The 18160-nt window shown below is 47.3% G+C and overlaps 1 protein-coding gene across 1 annotated transcript in view; it reads right to left on the minus strand.

The window, feature by feature from the left end:
• THOC2 (THO complex subunit 2) overlaps nucleotides 1-5740 on the minus strand; it is a 105598-nt gene extending 99858 nt beyond the window's left edge. The window contains exon 1 of the mRNA XM_069986777.1: nucleotides 5649-5740. Within this exon, the coding sequence (XP_069842878.1) occupies nucleotides 5649-5713 (65 nt within the window). The 5' untranslated portion in view covers nucleotides 5714-5740. The remainder of the gene's footprint in view (nucleotides 1-5648) is intronic.
• Nucleotides 5741-18160: the final 12420 nt, after the last annotated feature.

Raw genomic sequence — 18160 nt, forward strand, 5'->3', positions numbered from 1 at the left:
TTGGCAACGGAGAGGAGCAAGAGAGCGCTATCAGCACTCACTTGCTCCTTGTTCCCCGCCCTATGCAGCCGCGGGGGGGGGGGGTAGCAGATAATGGCGGTTTGCTGCCACCGCTCCTACTCCATGGAGTGACGGCAGCAGGTCACTGCTATATCAGTCGTTTGTCTTTCAACCTGTTGATAGAAAAACATCTGCAACGATCAGCTGACATTGTTCATGTCGGCTGATCGTTGCCTTCTATTACACAAGACGACAAACGGCCGAATACTGCTGATAATAGTTTCATGTAATAGGGCCTTAATCCCCACAGGGATTAAAGACAGTCTGTATCCTCCTCCACTCCAAGGTGAGTAAAACAGGTGAAGGTCCTAGGAGTAATAGTGGTATAAAATATAATAAAATTTATAAAAATAATTATGCCAGCGACACTACGGTTTGGAGACCAGTCCGGTCTCTCTGTTGTGGCGACACTACTGCCCACAGGCCGGTTAATGACGTCCACTAACAGGCGTGTTTCTCAGCCAGAGTCCCACCCTATGGTGTGTTTACACAGGGATTTATCTGACAGATTTAAGCAAGGAATGGATTTGAGAAAAGGAGAATTCTCAGTATTTCCTTTAAGACCTGTTCCCCCTTTATAGTCTGTTCCTGGCTTTGGCTTCAAAAATCTGTCCAACAAATCTCTGTCTAAACACATCATAAGGGTATGTTCACACAACGGAATTAAGTGCGGAAATTCAAGCAGAGTTTGCGCTGTGGACTCTGCTCTTCCTACTGACTCAATGTTATTTCTCAAGTGCGACCCGCAATCTGCTCAAAGAATTGAAATGTCAATTCTTTGGGCGGATTGCACTAGAGAAATAACATTGAGTCAATAGGACAGGCAGGACTTCAAGTGGAGTCCACAGCGCAAACTTCCAGTACATATCAGCTGCAGTATGTCCACAGGAAGTGGTTTATTTCCTGTCCGACACAGTGCTCTCTGCTGCCACCTCTGTCCATGACAGGAACTGTCCAGAGCAGGAGGGGTTTTATGTTACAATATATTTTAATAGATTTAGGCAAATTTTTATGAACAAGTGTACAACATTAAACAGTACATTGTACAGATCAAATCAAAGAAAAAGTAAAAGAACAGTAGTAAACAACTATATGAGTGTTACATCAAACAATCATTAAAGTCAATAAAACAGGAGTTTATATTTTAATTAAATCAGAAGAAAAGGTTCTCTATGGGGATTTGCTGCTACTCTTGACAGTTTCTGAAATGGAGAGCATCGTGTCAGGCAGGAAAGAATGCATCACTTCCTGCAGCATAAACAGCAGCTGATAAGTACCGGAAGACTGGAGTTTTTTTTGTTTTTTTTTTAAATAGAAGTTAGTTACAAGTCTGTAAAGCCTTCTGAAATTGGGATTTTTTTTCTTTCAGATCAACTAGAGTACCCCTTTAACAGTAAAAACAGTAAAAAGAGAAAAAAAATAACTTTGTTACTGTTCAGTCATCTTCTATTTCATTAACGCATACCCTCAGACATCACTCTGATTTATTAACACACATACACAAAAAAATAAATACTCCGCAGCTACCATTCTCCTCCTTCTGGTCCCTGATCTTCTGTCTTCTTCCTGCTTCCAGGATAAGTGCTTAGAGTTGGACCTGTCCGCTAAGCCCATCACTGGTCGACATGGGGCACCATTGCAGCCAGTGACTGGCTAAGCAGGTGGCTCAAGCTCTGAATCCCCTTCTCAGAAGAAGTAGAAGACAGATGATCAGGGGACCGCAAGGAGAACAAAGCTAGGCAAGTAATTCCCTTCTTAATATCTTGAGATAGATATTTGTTTATCCCAGGCATGTTTACATTCAGTTATTGTAGACTTACCAACCACATCTGCTGAAAGTTTGTTTCAAGCATCTACTACTCTTTCAGTAAAGTAATATTTTCTCACATTGCTTCTGATCTTTCCCCCAACTAACCTCTCACTCTGTCCTCTTGTTAGTATAGATCTTTAAGGCCCTATTACCTGAAACGATTATCGTATCCGGTCAATATTTTTCCAGTGTAATAGAAGACAACGATCAGCTGACATGAACGATGTTGGCTGATCGTTGTCTTTCAACATGTTGAAAGACAAACCACTAAGATAGCAAAAATCTGCTGCCAATGCTCCGTGTAACACGAGTGTCGGCAGGAGACCACGGCTATCTTCAATGGGCTGCCTGGACGATCTAGCAATCACCAGGATAGCGCCCCCCCCCCCCCCTCTGGCTCTTATCCGCTCGCTGGTGATGCGTGTAATAGCATTGCCCCGTGTAATAGGGGCTTTATTCTGTTTTCCCTTGCCCCAGCAGAAACACTGGAACACCCTTTACCGAATAGGTCCATTTTGGATCTCTGACTTGTGATTTTTCTCACACCCTGACAGCCATAAAATAATTTTTGACATATGTGCCTAGTCTTCTGGAGGAGGGGTTGTAATTTATTCTGGTGCTCCATGCCTTTTTTCCAGTCATGGAAATACTAAAAATGTGTACATTATAACATTTCTTAGAACTTAAAGGGGTATTCCAATCAAACATAACTTTTAATATGTTACTGCCCATGGTGACACTGAAAATTCATTCCATACTTATTATCTATTCAATCTCCTTTTCCCAGTTCTCAGCTGCTGCTGCTGTCTGCTGAAGACACAAAAATCTGTGTGTGAGCTTTTCTCTCCATCTCCCCCTCCCTTCCAAGAGGCTGATGTAAATAAGTCCCTATGTGCAACTTTGTAATGCCGGAGGGATAATCACAGGGCGTTAATTAGCAACTTGACCTCAGATTAACCCTCCCAGCATTACAAAGATTACAGCTATAAAAGTTACAGATAAAGCCTGCCAGGGACTTGTTTACATCAGCTGTCTCGGGAGGGGGGAGACAGAAAAGTTCACACACAGTTTTTTGTGTCTTCAGCAGAAAGCAGCAGCTCAGAACTTGTGGAAGGACACTGAATAGATAAAAACTATGGAATGAATTGTTAGTCTAACCATGGGCAACAACATATGAAAAGTTATGTTTGAGTGGAGTATCCTTTTAAGTAAAAATATGCTTTAGCTTTGTAAATAATAAAACACTCAATCCATATTGCTTTTTGCACCGATAAAGTTTTTTACGTTTATTTTTTCACTACAATATACACACAGGGTTGTAACTACAGTATAGCCAATGGCCCAATGCTTGACTTAGGAGGTATCATACAGTCATCATAATGCAGGTAGTGACAACCAGATAAAGTGGCTCTTTACTAATCCAAGACTCTTCTCACATTAGACTCATGACCTATTTTTATTAAAAAATACAAGTGAGGGATTTATAAGGGATAAAAGAAAAACTTGTATAGAAGAAATCAGTGACATCATACACTATTCCGTTTGGTAAAAGGCAACAAATATGAACATATACAGTGAGATCAATACCCGAAACTTTGTTAAAATGTTGTTGCTCAAAGAAAGACCTCATTCACCCATCTGCAATTGTCGACCCCCCCCCCCCCCCCCCCCCAAAAAAAAAAAAAAAAAAAAAAAAAAAAAAAACACAACACAGGTCCTAGTGTGGACTTGCCTTTGCAGCAGGGATGACTATTTTAATGCAGAGGCCCGTTTATTGCCAACCACTATGTATACACATTCAATTACGGAGCACACTGCAGATGTGTAAATTAGGCCTTAGCTCCAGACCCAGCATAGGGAGTGCCTACAAGGATAAGCCTGATCCCACGCACTCTATTTCACAAACTGCTCTCTTTCCTTCCCTGGTAGTAGTACATTTAGTCTACAGTTTCCTTCCCCCTCTGACAACCATATTTATGACTCCTGTATGTACCCCTGACGATAAAGAATTATGTAAAAACTTTGTAAGGGAATGCGGTGTGCTCCGCTTATTTAAAGAAGCTTTTTTTTTATTTAAGTATTGTATTGCCAACCAAAAGTTATACAAATCACCAATATACACTTAGTACCAGAAATGCACATAAAGTGTTTTTTTTTCCTGCACTTACAACTGCATCAAGGCTTTCTGGACAAAATGGTGATGTCACGACCCGACTCCCAGAGCTGTGCGGGCTGTGGCTGCTGGAGAGGATGATGGCAGAGGGATGCTCAGTGTCCCTCCAGTGCCCTATGTCCCTCTGCCATCATCCTTTCCAGCAGCCACAGCCCGCATAGCTCTGGGAGTCGGGTCGTGACATCACAATTTTGTCCAGAAAGCCTTGATGCAGTAGTAAGTGTAGGGGAAAAAGCACTTTACAAGCATTTCCTGTAATAAAACAATGCAAACAATGCAAAACAATACTTTAATAAAAACACTTGCAGGACTTCTCCTTTAAGGAGACATGTTTACAACTTTGTTATTATTGGTTGTGTCCCCAATCGACCTGTTGAAGATTAGATGAATCTATATCCCCCTACTGTGCAGGGGGCACAGAGGAAGAAGGTATGTCTGTTACCTTCCTCCTCGGCACTGTTCCTGTGCTGTTAGCAGTTTGATCCTCGGTTAGGAGAGCAAGGCTGGGCAGTGCTCCTAATGGTGCTTCAGACCGAGGATGAGAAATTAATAAACAACTAATTTACTCTAATACTGAGTCCTGCACCACTGTCCCTATTACAGACCCGTCTCCTGGTCCCTGTACCTAAATAACTTCAACAATGATGTGCTGACCCAGCAGTGAGTCAGAGACATGATAAAGGGGGTCGGCTTAGCTAATAGACTGCAAAAAGTGGCGGGACAAAATGGGGTCTGGTATTTGGACATCAGTGAAGTCTTTTAAATTACTGTACCCATGTAAATAAAGGAAATTTACTTGTAGCCAACAAATAACGTGTGTCCCTGGCCTGGACAACACCTTTACGGCCATCAGTAGAACCATCCAGATAGCAGTGTGGCATGATGGATATTTACTACTCAACCCCGTGTAGTCTGGCAACAACTTACCGGCCCCCATAGAGAGCACATGAATGATCGGGTAGGAAGTGCTGAGAGATGCATCCTCCTATATGAGGTCTGGAGCAGTCAGGCACTACATCTGACATGGCAGCTACCACCTACAACCATAGGATCGGTAGTTCCCTGCAGGGGGACTGCTGAGTGACCTCATGGCAGTGATAGTGTGATGTATTTCCCGGCTGGCATCACCATTGTAGGGACAGCCTGAAGCTGCTGCAGGCACAGAGCAGCGGTTTCCTATCAACCAATCAGGTGGCAGGATCCTTCTGTACTCCCGTTGTGGGATAATGAAAGCAGCCCGCTGATTGGCCGATATAAGCGTTGGCAGTGACTTTATAAATCCTATAGAGGAGCGGAGGCCACGGGCAGCCTCCACAAGATGGCCTCACTGCAGTAAAGCGAGATACTCAGAACTGCAAGGGATTTCCCGACAATGCCAATCCTCTCCATAAAGCTATCACACACCGGCCGCTCAGCTGCTTCTCCCCCGTACACTCCTCCTTTCCCGCCGTGTGCCATCCAGCCCTCCCCGCTCTCACGTTAGGCGGCCTGCAGCACGACCGGGCCGCCCGGCTCCCTCCCTCCCGCCTGTCTCTCCGCTCCCGGCACACATATAACGTACCTCCCGCCCCGCACCGAGCCCTGGAAGCCGAAACTACAACTTACAAGTCATTTTTTCCGGATTTTTCCCAATTCTTCACCCAATCAGCAGGTAGTACTGCCGCCGCCATCTTCCCTCTATAGTACAGATAGCCCGGATGTTTAGCACATCACTGGAGGTCAAAGGGGAGGTGGGAGGAGCGGTGCATGCCGGGAAATAGGCCTTCCCTGCCGCTCGTCACATGTAGAGGCGCCCGAGTACAGCGCTGTGTCTGCTATATACCGCGGGATAATACGGGAGGATAGTAATACACGGGGGGGGGAGGATAGTAATACACGGGGGGGGGGGAGGATAGTAATACACGGGGGGGGGGGAGGATAGTAATACACGGGGGGGGGAGGATAGTAATACACGGGGGGGATAGTAATACACGGGAGGGACTAGTAATACACGGGGGGGCCTAGTAATACACGGGGGGGGGGGGACTAGTAATACACGGGGGGAACTAGTAATACACGGGGGGGCCTAGTAATACACAGGAGGGACTAGTAATAAACGGGGGGGACTAGTAATACACGGGAGGATAGTAATACACGGGGGGGGACTAGTAATACACAGGGGAGGATAGTAATACACGGGGGGATTGTAATACACGGGGTGGACTAGTAATACACGGGGGAGGATAGTAATACACGGGGGGGATAGTAATACACGGGGGGGACTAGTAATACACGGGAGGGGGACTAGTAATACACGGGGGAGGATAGTAATACACGGGGGAGGATAGTAATACACGGGGGGATTGTAATACACGGGGTGGACTAGTAATACACAGGGGAGGATAGTAATACACGGGGGGGATAGTAATACACGGGGGGGACTAGTAATACACGGGAGGGGGACTAGTAATACACGGGGGAGGATAGTAATACACGGGGGAGGATAGTAATACACGGGACTAGTAATACACAGGGGAGGATAGTAATACACGGGGGGGACTAGTAATACATGGGGGGGACTAGTAATACACGGGAGGATAGTAATACACGGGGGGATAGTAATACACGGGGGGGGACTAGTAATACACAGGGGAGGATAGTAATACACGGGGGGGATAGTAATACACGGGGGGGACTAGTAATACACAGGGGAGGATAGTAATACACGGGGGGGATAGTAATACACGGGGGGGACTAGTAATACACGGGGGATAGTAATACACGGGGGAGGATAGTAATACACGGGGGGGGGGGATAGTAATACACGGGAGGGACTAGTAATACACGGGAGGATAGTAATACACGGGAGGGACTAGTAATACACGGGGGAGGATAGTAATACACGGGAGGGACTAGTAATACACGGGACTAGTAATACACAGGGGAGGATAGTAATACACGGGGGGGACTAGTAATACACGGGGGGGGGATAGTAATACACGGGGGGGGAAAGTAATACATGGGGGGGGACTAGTAATACACGGGAGGATAGTAATACACGGGAGGATAGTAATACACGGGGGGGACTAGTAATACACAGGGGAGGATAGTAATACACGGGGGGGGATAGTAATACACGGGGGGGACTAGTAATACACAGGGGAGGATAGTAATACACGGGGGGGACTAGTAATACACGGGGGATAGTAATACACGGGGGGGGATAGTAATACACGGGGGGGGACTAGTAATACACGGGGGGATAGTAATACACGGGAGGATAGTAATACACGGGGGAGGATAGTAATACACGGGGGGGATAGTAATACACGGGGGGGGACTAGTAATACACGGGGGGGATAGTAATACACGGGGGAGGATAGTAATACACGGGGGAGGATAGTAATACACGGGGGGGGGGATAGTAATACATGGGAGGATAGTAATACACGGGGGAGGATAGTAATACACAGGGGAGGATAGTAATACACGGGGGGGATAGTAATACACGGGGGGGATAGTAATACACGGGGGGATAGTAATACACGGGGGGGGACTAGTAATACACGGGGGGGATAGTAATACACAGGGGAGGATAGTAATACACGGGGGAGGATAGTAATACACGGGGGAGGATAGTAATACACGGGGGAGGATAGTAATACACGGGGGGGATAGTAATACACGGGGGAGGATAGTAATACACGGGGGGGACTAGTAATACACGGGGGGGATAGTAATACACGGGAGGATAGTAATACACGGGGGAGGATAATACACAGGGGAGGATAGTAATACACGGGGGGATAGTAATACACGGGGGGGATAGTAATACACGGGGGAGGATAGTAATACACGGGGGAGGATAGTAATACACGGGGGAGGATAGTAATACACAGGAGGGACTAGTAATAAACGGGGGGGACTAGTAATACACGGGAGGATAGTAATACACGGGGGGGGACTAGTAATACACAGGGGAGGATAGTAATACACGGGGGGATTGTAATACACGGGGTGGACTAGTAATACACGGGGGAGGATAGTAATACACGGGGGGGATAGTAATACACGGGGGGGACTAGTAATACACGGGAGGGGGGACTAGTAATACACGGGGGAGGATAGTAATACACGGGGGAGGATAGTAATACACGGGGGGATTGTAATACACGGGGTGGACTAGTAATACACGGGGGAGGATAGTAATACACGGGGGGGATAGTAATACACGGGGGGGACTAGTAATACACGGGAGGGGGACTAGTAATACACGGGGGAGGATAGTAATACACGGGGGAGGATAGTAATACACGGGACTAGTAATACACAGGGGAGGATAGTAATACACGGGGGGGACTAGTAATACATGGGGGGGACTAGTAATACACGGGAGGATAGTAATACACGGGGGGATAGTAATACACGGGGGGGGACTAGTAATACACAGGGGAGGATAGTAATACACGGGGGGGATAGTAATACACGGGGGGGACTAGTAATACACAGGGGAGGATAGTAATACACGGGGGGGATAGTAATACACGGGGGGGACTAGTAATACACGGGGGATAGTAATACACGGGGGAGGATAGTAATACACGGGGGGGGGGGATAGTAATACACGGGAGGGACTAGTAATACACGGGAGGATAGTAATACACGGGAGGGACTAGTAATACACGGGGGAGGATAGTAATACACGGGAGGGACTAGTAATACACGGGACTAGTAATACACAGGGGAGGATAGTAATACACGGGGGGGACTAGTAATACACGGGGGGGGATAGTAATACACGGGGGGGGAAAGTAATACATGGGGGGGACTAGTAATACACGGGAGGATAGTAATACACGGGAGGATAGTAATACACGGGGGGGACTAGTAATACACAGGGGAGGATAGTAATACACGGGGGGGGATAGTAATACACGGGGGGGACTAGTAATACACAGGGGAGGATAGTAATACACGGGGGGGACTAGTAATACACGGGGGATAGTAATACACGGGGGGGGATAGTAATACACGGGGGGGGACTAGTAATACACGGGGGGGATAGTAATACACGGGAGGATAGTAATACACGGGGGAGGATAGTAATACACGGGGGGGATAGTAATACACGGGGGGGGACTAGTAATACACGGGGGGGATAGTAATACACGGGGGAGGATAGTAATACACGGGGGAGGATAGTAATACACGGGGGGGGGGGGATAGTAATACATGGGAGGATAGTAATACACGGGGGAGGATAGTAATACACAGGGGAGGATAGTAATACACGGGGGGGATAGTAATACACGGGGGGGATAGTAATACACGGGGGGATAGTAATACACGGGGGGGGACTAGTAATACACGGGGGGGATAGTAATACACAGGGGAGGATAGTAATACACGGGGGAGGATAGTAATACACGGGGGAGGATAGTAATACACGGGGGAGGATAGTAATACACGGGGGGGATAGTAATACACGGGGGAGGATAGTAATACACGGGGGGGACTAGTAATACACGGGGGGGATAGTAATACACGGGAGGATAGTAATACACGGGGGAGGATAATACACAGGGGAGGATAGTAATACACGGGGGGATAGTAATACACGGGGGGGGATAGTAATACACGGGGGAGGATAGTAATACACGGGGGAGGATAGTAATACACGGGGGAGGATAGTAATACACAGGAGGGACTAGTAATAAACGGGGGGGACTAGTAATACACGGGAGGATAGTAATACACGGGGGGGGACTAGTAATACACAGGGGAGGATAGTAATACACGGGGGGATTGTAATACACGGGGTGGACTAGTAATACACGGGGGAGGATAGTAATACACGGGGGGGATAGTAATACACGGGGGGGACTAGTAATACACGGGAGGGGGACTAGTAATACACGGGGGAGGATAGTAATACACGGGGGAGGATAGTAATACACGGGGGGATTGTAATACACGGGGTGGACTAGTAATACACGGGGGAGGATAGTAATACACGGGGGGGATAGTAATACACGGGGGGGACTAGTAATACACGGGAGGGGGACTAGTAATACACGGGGGAGGATAGTAATACACGGGGGAGGATAGTAATACACGGGACTAGTAATACACAGGGGAGGATAGTAATACACGGGGGGGACTAGTAATACATGGGGGGACTAGTAATACACGGGAGGATAGTAATACACGGGGGGATAGTAATACACGGGGGGGGACTAGTAATACACAGGGGAGGATAGTAATACACGGGGGGGGATAGTAATACACGGGACTAGTAATACACAGGGGAGGATAGTAATACACGGGGGGATAGTAATACACGGGGGGGGACTAGTAATACACGGGGGATAGTAATACACGGGGGAGGATAGTAATACACGGGGGGGGGGATAGTAATACACGGGAGGGACTAGTAATACACGGGAGGATAGTAATACACGGGAGGGACTAGTAATACACGGGGGAGGATAGTAATACACGGGAGGGACTAGTAATACACGGGACTAGTAATACACAGGGGAGGATAGTAATACACGGGGGGATAGTAATACACGGGGGGGGGATAGTAATACACGGGGGGGGGAAAGTAATACATGGGGGGGACTAGTAATACACGGGAGGATAGTAATACACGGGAGGATAGTAATACACGGGGGGGACTAGTAATACACAGGGGAGGATAGTAATACACGGGGGAGGATAGTAATACACGGGGGGGACTAGTAATACACAGGGGAGGATAGTAATACACGGGGGGGACTAGTAATACACGGGGGATAGTAATACACGGGGGAGGATAGTAATACACGGGGGGGGGGGACTAGTAATACACGGGAGGATAGTAATACACGGGAGGATAGTAATACACGGGGGAGGATAGTAATACACGGGGGGGATAGTAATACACGGGGGGGGACTAGTAATACACGGGGGGGATAGTAATACACGGGGGAGGATAGTAATACACGGGGGAGGATAGTAATACACGGGGGGGGGGATAGTAATACATGGGAGGATAGTAATACACGGGGGAGGATAGTAATACACAGGGGAGGATAGTAATACACGGGGGGATAGTAATACACGGGGGGGATAGTAATACACGGGGGGATAGTAATACACGGGGGGGGACTAGTAATACACGGGGGGGATAGTAATACACAGGGGAGGATAGTAATACACGGGGGAGGATAGTAATACACGGGGGAGGATAGTAATACACGGGGGAGGATAGTAATACACGGGGGGGGATAGTAATACACGGGGGAGGATAGTAATACACGGGGGGGACTAGTAATACACGGGGGGGATAGTAATACACGGGAGGATAGTAATACACGGGGGAGGATAATACACAGGGGAGGATAGTAATACACGGGGGGATAGTAATACACGGGGGGGATAGTAATACACGGGGGAGGATAGTAATACACGGGGGAGGATAGTAATACACGGGGGAGGATAGTAATACACGGGGGGGGGGATAGTAATACACGGGAGGATAGTAATACACAGGGGAGGATAGTAATACACGGGGGGGATAGTAATACACGGGGGGGATAGTAATACACGGGGGGATAGTAATACACGGGGGGGATAGTAATACACGGGGGGGATAGTAATACACGGGGGAGGATAGTAATACACGGGGGAGGATAGTAATACACGGGGGAGGATAGTAATACACGGGGGAGGATAGTAATACACGGGGGAGGATAGTAATACACGGGGGGGATAGTAATACACGGGGGAGGATAGTAATACACGGGGGAGGATAGTAATACACGGGGGAGGATAGTAATACACGGGGGGGGGATAGTAATACACGGGAGGATAATACACGGGAGGATAATAATACACGGGGAGGATAGTAATACACGGGGGGATAGTAATACACGGGGGGGGGATAGTAATACACGGGAGGATAATAATACACGGGGGAGGATAGTAATACACGGGGGAGGATAGTAATACACGGGGGGATAGTAATACACGGGGGAGGATAGTAATACACGGGGAGGATAGTAATACACGGGGGAGGATAGTAATACACGGGGGGGGGATAGTAATACACGGGGGGGATAGTAATACACGGGAGGATAATAATACACGGGGGAGGATAGTAATACACGGGGGGATAGTAATACACGGGGGGGGGATAGTAATACACGGGGGAGGCTAGTAATACACAGGGGAGGATAGTAATACATGGGGGGGATAGTAATACATGGGGGGGATAGTAATACACGGGGGAGGATAGTAATACACGGGGGGGGGATAGTAATACTCGGGAGGATAGTAATACACGGGAGGATAGTAATACACAGTGGGGTAGTAATACACGGGAGGATAGTAATACACGGGGGGGGGGATAGTAATACACGGGAGGATAATAATACACGGGGGAGGATAGTAATACACGGGAGGATAGTAATACACAGGGGAGGATAGTAATACACAGGGGGGATAGTAATACACAGTGGGGTAGTAATACACAGGGGGATAATAGTATATGGGGGGTAGTAATACACAGGGGGATAGTAGTATATGGGGGGTAGTAATACACAGGGGAGATAGCATATGGGGGCTGCTGGTAATACACTAATACACGGGAGGATAGAAATACACAGGGGATAGAAAAATACACAGGGGGGATAGTAATACACGGGGGGCTAGAAATACACGGGGAGGATAGAAATACATGGGGGGCTAGTAATACACGGGGGGCTAGAAATACACGGGGAGGATAGAAATACATGGGGGGCTAGTAATACACGGTGGATAGTAATACACAGGGGGGATAATAGTATATGGGGGGGTTGTAATACACAGGGGGATAGTATATGGGGGGTAGTAATACACAGGGGAGATATTAGCATATGGGGGCTGCTGGTAATACACGGGGTATACGGGGGCTGCTGATAATACACGGAGGTATATTAGTATATGGGGGCTACTGATAATACACAAGGGGATAGTAATACATGGGTCTGCTGATAATACACAGGGGTATATTAGTATACGGGGCTGCTGATAATACACGGGGGTATATTAGTATACGGGGGCTGCTGATAATACACGATAATACTGAAATACTGATAATACAACAAATAATACATAGGGGATAATAATACATGGGGAGTAACAATATATAATACATTAGGAACAATAATAGGGGATAATAATACATGAGGTGTATAACAAATATTAAAATGGGAGACAATAATCCACGGGGGAATAAAAAATTTGAAAATGATGATAAATGGGGTGGGGGATAATAAATACACAGAATAATAATACATAGGGGGTGTGGGGGGATAATAAATACACAGGATAATACATGGGGTGGGGGGATTATATACACAGGATAATAATACATGGGGTGGATTAAAAACAGGAGTGGATTAAGGGTACAAACCCACTTGACGTATTTGCTGCGTGAATCAGTCCTAAAAATAAGCAGGCAAAACTCAGGTTGGCTTTATACAATTGTTCTGCATTAAAATACGCAATTGCGTATTTTTGAAGCGTGAAGCTACATGCGTTTTTCACACAGGTTGTTAACAACTGATGCTTTGCTAACAACAAGCTTCACGCTTCAAAAATACGCAATTGCGTATTTTAACGCAGAACAATCGTATAAAGCCAACCTGCGTTTTGCCTGCTTATTTTTAAGACTGATTCACGCAGCAAATACGTCAAGTGGGTTTGTACCCTAAAAACACAGAAAGGATCTGTTCACACAATGTTGAAATTGAGTGGACGACCGCCATATAACAGTAAATAACTGCCATTATTTCAATATAACAGCCGTTTTAAAATAACAGCAAATATTTGCCATTAAATGGCGGCCATCCACTCAATTTCAACATTGTGTGAACAGATCCTTTCTGTGTTTTCAATCCACTCCTGGTTTTGGTTGCAATATGAGGACCACAATACTGACTGAAATATACGTAGTGTGCACCCAGCCTTAGGAGACAAATCTTCTATGCCTCTGTCTCACATTGTGTGTGTTTGCTGAGATCAGGCTGATGATGCAGACAGGGGGCAGGGTGTGATGTCCCAGGAGGCTTGGCTGGATGACCCAATCCCCTAAGTGATTCTCCATCTCTGACCGGCCAGAAGCAGGTGTTGCACTGATTTCTCTAATTGTGCAGTGAAATTAGGGCTGTGTTCACACATGTTGAAGTGTCATTGCAGTACTGCAGTGTATTCACAAAAATGATGCAGTAACACAAGTAAATGATGCTAAACGGCAGAGAGGATCAGAGCCTTATTGTGGGGTTCAACTTCAAAGATAAAAGATGCTTGATCATAATATGTGCGTGGAAAAAAAAAAAATCAAAAAGTTCTTTACTTTTATCCAATGTCAGCATTACAGGTAGAGCGTACAGCGTGCTGTGTGGTGCTGCAGGTAGAGAATACAGCGTGCTGTGTGGTGTTACAGGTAGAGCGTACAGCGTGCTGTGTGGTGCTGCAGGTAGAGAATACAGTGTGCTGTGTGGTGTTACAGGTAGAGAATACAGCATGCTGTGTGGTGTTACAGGTAGAGAATACAGCGTGCTGTATGGTGTTACTGGTAGAGAATATAGCGTGCTGTGTGGTGTTACAGGTAGAGAATACAGCGTGCTGTGTGGTGTTACAGGTAGAGAATACAGTGTGCTGTGTGGTGTTACAGGTAGAGAATACAGTCTGCTGTGTGGTGTTACAGGTAGAGAATACAGCATGCTGTGTGGTGTTACAGGTAGAGAATACAGTGTGGTGTTACAGTTAGAGAATACAGCGTGCTGTTGGGTTTTAAAGGTAGAGAATACAGCGTGCTGTGTGGTGTTACAGGTAGAAAATACAGCGTGCTGTGGTGTTACAGGTAGACAATACAGCGTGCTGTGTGGTGTTACAGGTAGAAAATACAGCGTGCTGTGTGGTGTTACAGGTAGAGAATACAGCGTGCTGTAGGGTGGCGGACTGTGATGAACAGCTGAGGGAAAGCATTGCATTCTGAAACCTGTAGTACTGTGTACAACTGCTCAACCAAGAAGTACAGAAACACAAAACAGCACAACCCTCCCCCCCCCCAAAGAAATAGATTTTTGTTAGTTTAAAAAATGGAATAGATAGGTAAGTAATGCTTTATGCTTTTGCAGAAGTTTAATTTTTTTTTTACCTCTACCTAGAGTTCCCCTTTAAACCAATGGAGGAGGCATGTGATGTGGCAGTTAAGCAGCTCAGCTCTGCCTTCTTGACACTTGGATGATAATTAATAAATTTCCATAAGCTCCAAGAAAGACAACATTTGCTTTTATACCCTAACAGCTATACAATAGTGTCTGCTAAGGATGGTCCGAACCTGCCGAGGTTCGGGTTCGTATGAACCCGAACGCTCGGCATCAGATTCCCACTGCTGCTCCGTGCAGCTCCGTGCAGCTGCTGCTCCGTGCAGCGGGTGGATACAGCAGGAGGACCGCCTGGAAAACTGGAATGCAGCCTATGGCTATGGCTGTATCCCAGTTTTCCAGGCGGTCCTCCCGCTGTATCCACCCTCTCCACGGAGCGGGCAGACAGCGGGAATCATTGCCGAGAGTTTGGGTTCATACGAACCCAAACCTCGGCAGGTTCAGACCATCCCTAGTGTCTGCAGCTCCTAACAGTAAACACTGCTTAGAGATTCCCTCTAAGGGTGCCTTCACACACACCAGATCTGCAGCGGATTTCTTGATGCGAAATCCGCTGCGGATCCAGTGTCAGTGCATCTATATGAGAATACATACTCACAGCGTGATTGACATCCCGCTGCATGGAAGTTAACGCCCGGCGGCCAGGGCATACATAACTTGCTCCGGCTTGCTTTGGGGGTTCTCGGCATGATGTCCCGCTCAGCCAATCAGCGGCTGCATCGGGGCAGTGCACTGATTAGCCGAGCGAGACGAGCAGGGGAGCAGATCATGTATGCTCTGGCTGCCGGGGATATACTTACATACACACACATTGACATTGCGAGTATGTATTCTCATACTCAGGGATAAAAAGGCACTGGGTCTGCAGCGGATTTCGCTGTGGATCCAGTGTGTGTGTAGGCACCTTAAAGAGTCACTGTTGTGAATTTTTTTTTGCAGAAATCAATAGTCCAGCGATTTTAAGAAACTTTGTAATTGGGTTTATTAGAAGAAAAATGCATTTTTATCATGAAAAAGCAGTTTGAAGCTCTCCCCCCGTCTTCATTGTTCTCCTATAGAGAGAGGGAAATAAAACACCAAAACAGGACAACAAAGAGTTAATCTACAAATACATCACCGGCTATCTCCTCAGACAGTGAGCACTGACCTCAGTGACCTCTGAATACGCTGTCACCCCCCATGCCGACGATCGCCGCTATTGGCTTATCAGTTCAGATCAGCCAATAGCGGCGATCGGAACCTTTCCGGGCCATCGGTGACTCGATAACCCGGAAAAAAATGGCGGCCGGTGCTGTCCGAGGACGGCACCGACCGCCATTACTGTAAAAAGTAATGGTGGTCACGGTGCCACCGGCCCGATCGCCGTGAACGGCGTGATCAAAGTCCCCAAAAGTTATAAATACCTGCTCCGGACCCCTCAGCTAGGTAGCTGAGGGGTCCAGAGCAGGTATTTGTACATTACTCACTTGTCCCGGGGTCCTGATCGGCGTCTTCCAGGTTCGCGGCGTCCTCGTCTTCTGGTCGGGTCTTCGGCTCCTTCCGTGACGTCCCGTTCGGCTTTTTTCGGCTCCAGCGTCGTCTTTTTTCGGATCTTGCGCTCCGCTGCCCCCTAGCGGCTGATAAGTGTAATACACGTATCAGCCACTATAGGGATGTTCAGTATGTAATAAAGATTTTTGGTTTTTTTCCAATTTTTTTTTTTTCTATTTTCCGCACCCTATCGCCGCTGAGTGTTGATCAGCATCGCACGAAAGTGTGCTGCTAATCAGCAACTCCTCCTTTTTGGCGTAGGGTGGTTTTTTTTCTATATCCTACTGCCACGGTCTGCTTATCAGCAACACCATTTTTGGCGTAGTTTTTTTTTTTTTTATACTTACTGTAAAAAAACACGTAAAAAACACTACATTACACCACATTACACTACATTGAAAAGAGTTTGACACTACATACCCCATATACCAATCCCTATATAAAAGTGGCCCCCGGCGTGTTTTCGGTATCGGACGCATACGCTATTATTGCCTCCGACACCGAAACAGCCAGTGAGGATGAATGGGGGGGATCCTTCGTTCCTCCATTCATCCTCATCCTCCAATGACGTATCTGGGGGTAATGTAGCATATGCTGCCTCCCAGACACGTCTTTTCCGCCAGTACCGTCCCAATAAGAGATGACGGTATGACGTGAAATTCTACTAACTCTGTGAGAGTACCCCAGGGTACACTTACAGATATAGGGTACGTGCACACTGCGGAATGGCGAAGGATAACCCTTTGTGCATTCCGCAGCTGGCACCCACCGGCGGACTGATGCAGGCGCGTGTCTCCACCCGTGTCATAGACTCAATGTTATGCACGGGCGGATTCCATCGTCCGTCCAAAGAATGAATACGTTGGACGGAGAGCGGAATCCGCCCGTGCATAGAATGGAGTCTATGACACGGACGGAGACGCGCGCCCGCATCAGTCCGACGGTGGGTGCCAGCTGCGGAATGCACAAAGGGTTATCCTTCGCCATTCCGCAGTGTGCACGTACCCTTAGAGTGTATGAAGGAAGGGACACCCGAATCCAGCCCCCAGATGCCCCCACAATGCCCCCCCCATACTCGGAGTTAGTGGGGAGATCATTCGGGAACTGATCTTCCCACTGCTCGATAAAGGTCACCACCTGTATGGGGATAACTTTTATACCAGCACCCCCTCTTCCGGTCCCTCGCTGCCTGAGCTACTGTAGCTTGCGGCACGATCCGAAAATATCAGAAGCAGTAATAGAGCCCTAATATTTAGCAGCCATGGAGCGGACCCAGCGCTTCTGGATATGAAGGACCCCGTATCGCATCAGGAAAACATTTTCCAGGTGACGTCCCCCACACAGGAGAACGGGAGACCCCAGAAGAAGCGCAGAGTGTGGCATAACAGGGGGATCAGGAGGGACACCATT

Source organism: Dendropsophus ebraccatus, chromosome 10, assembly GCF_027789765.1.
Source record: "Dendropsophus ebraccatus isolate aDenEbr1 chromosome 10, aDenEbr1.pat, whole genome shotgun sequence".
NCBI classification, from domain to species: Eukaryota; Metazoa; Chordata; class Amphibia; order Anura; family Hylidae; genus Dendropsophus; species Dendropsophus ebraccatus.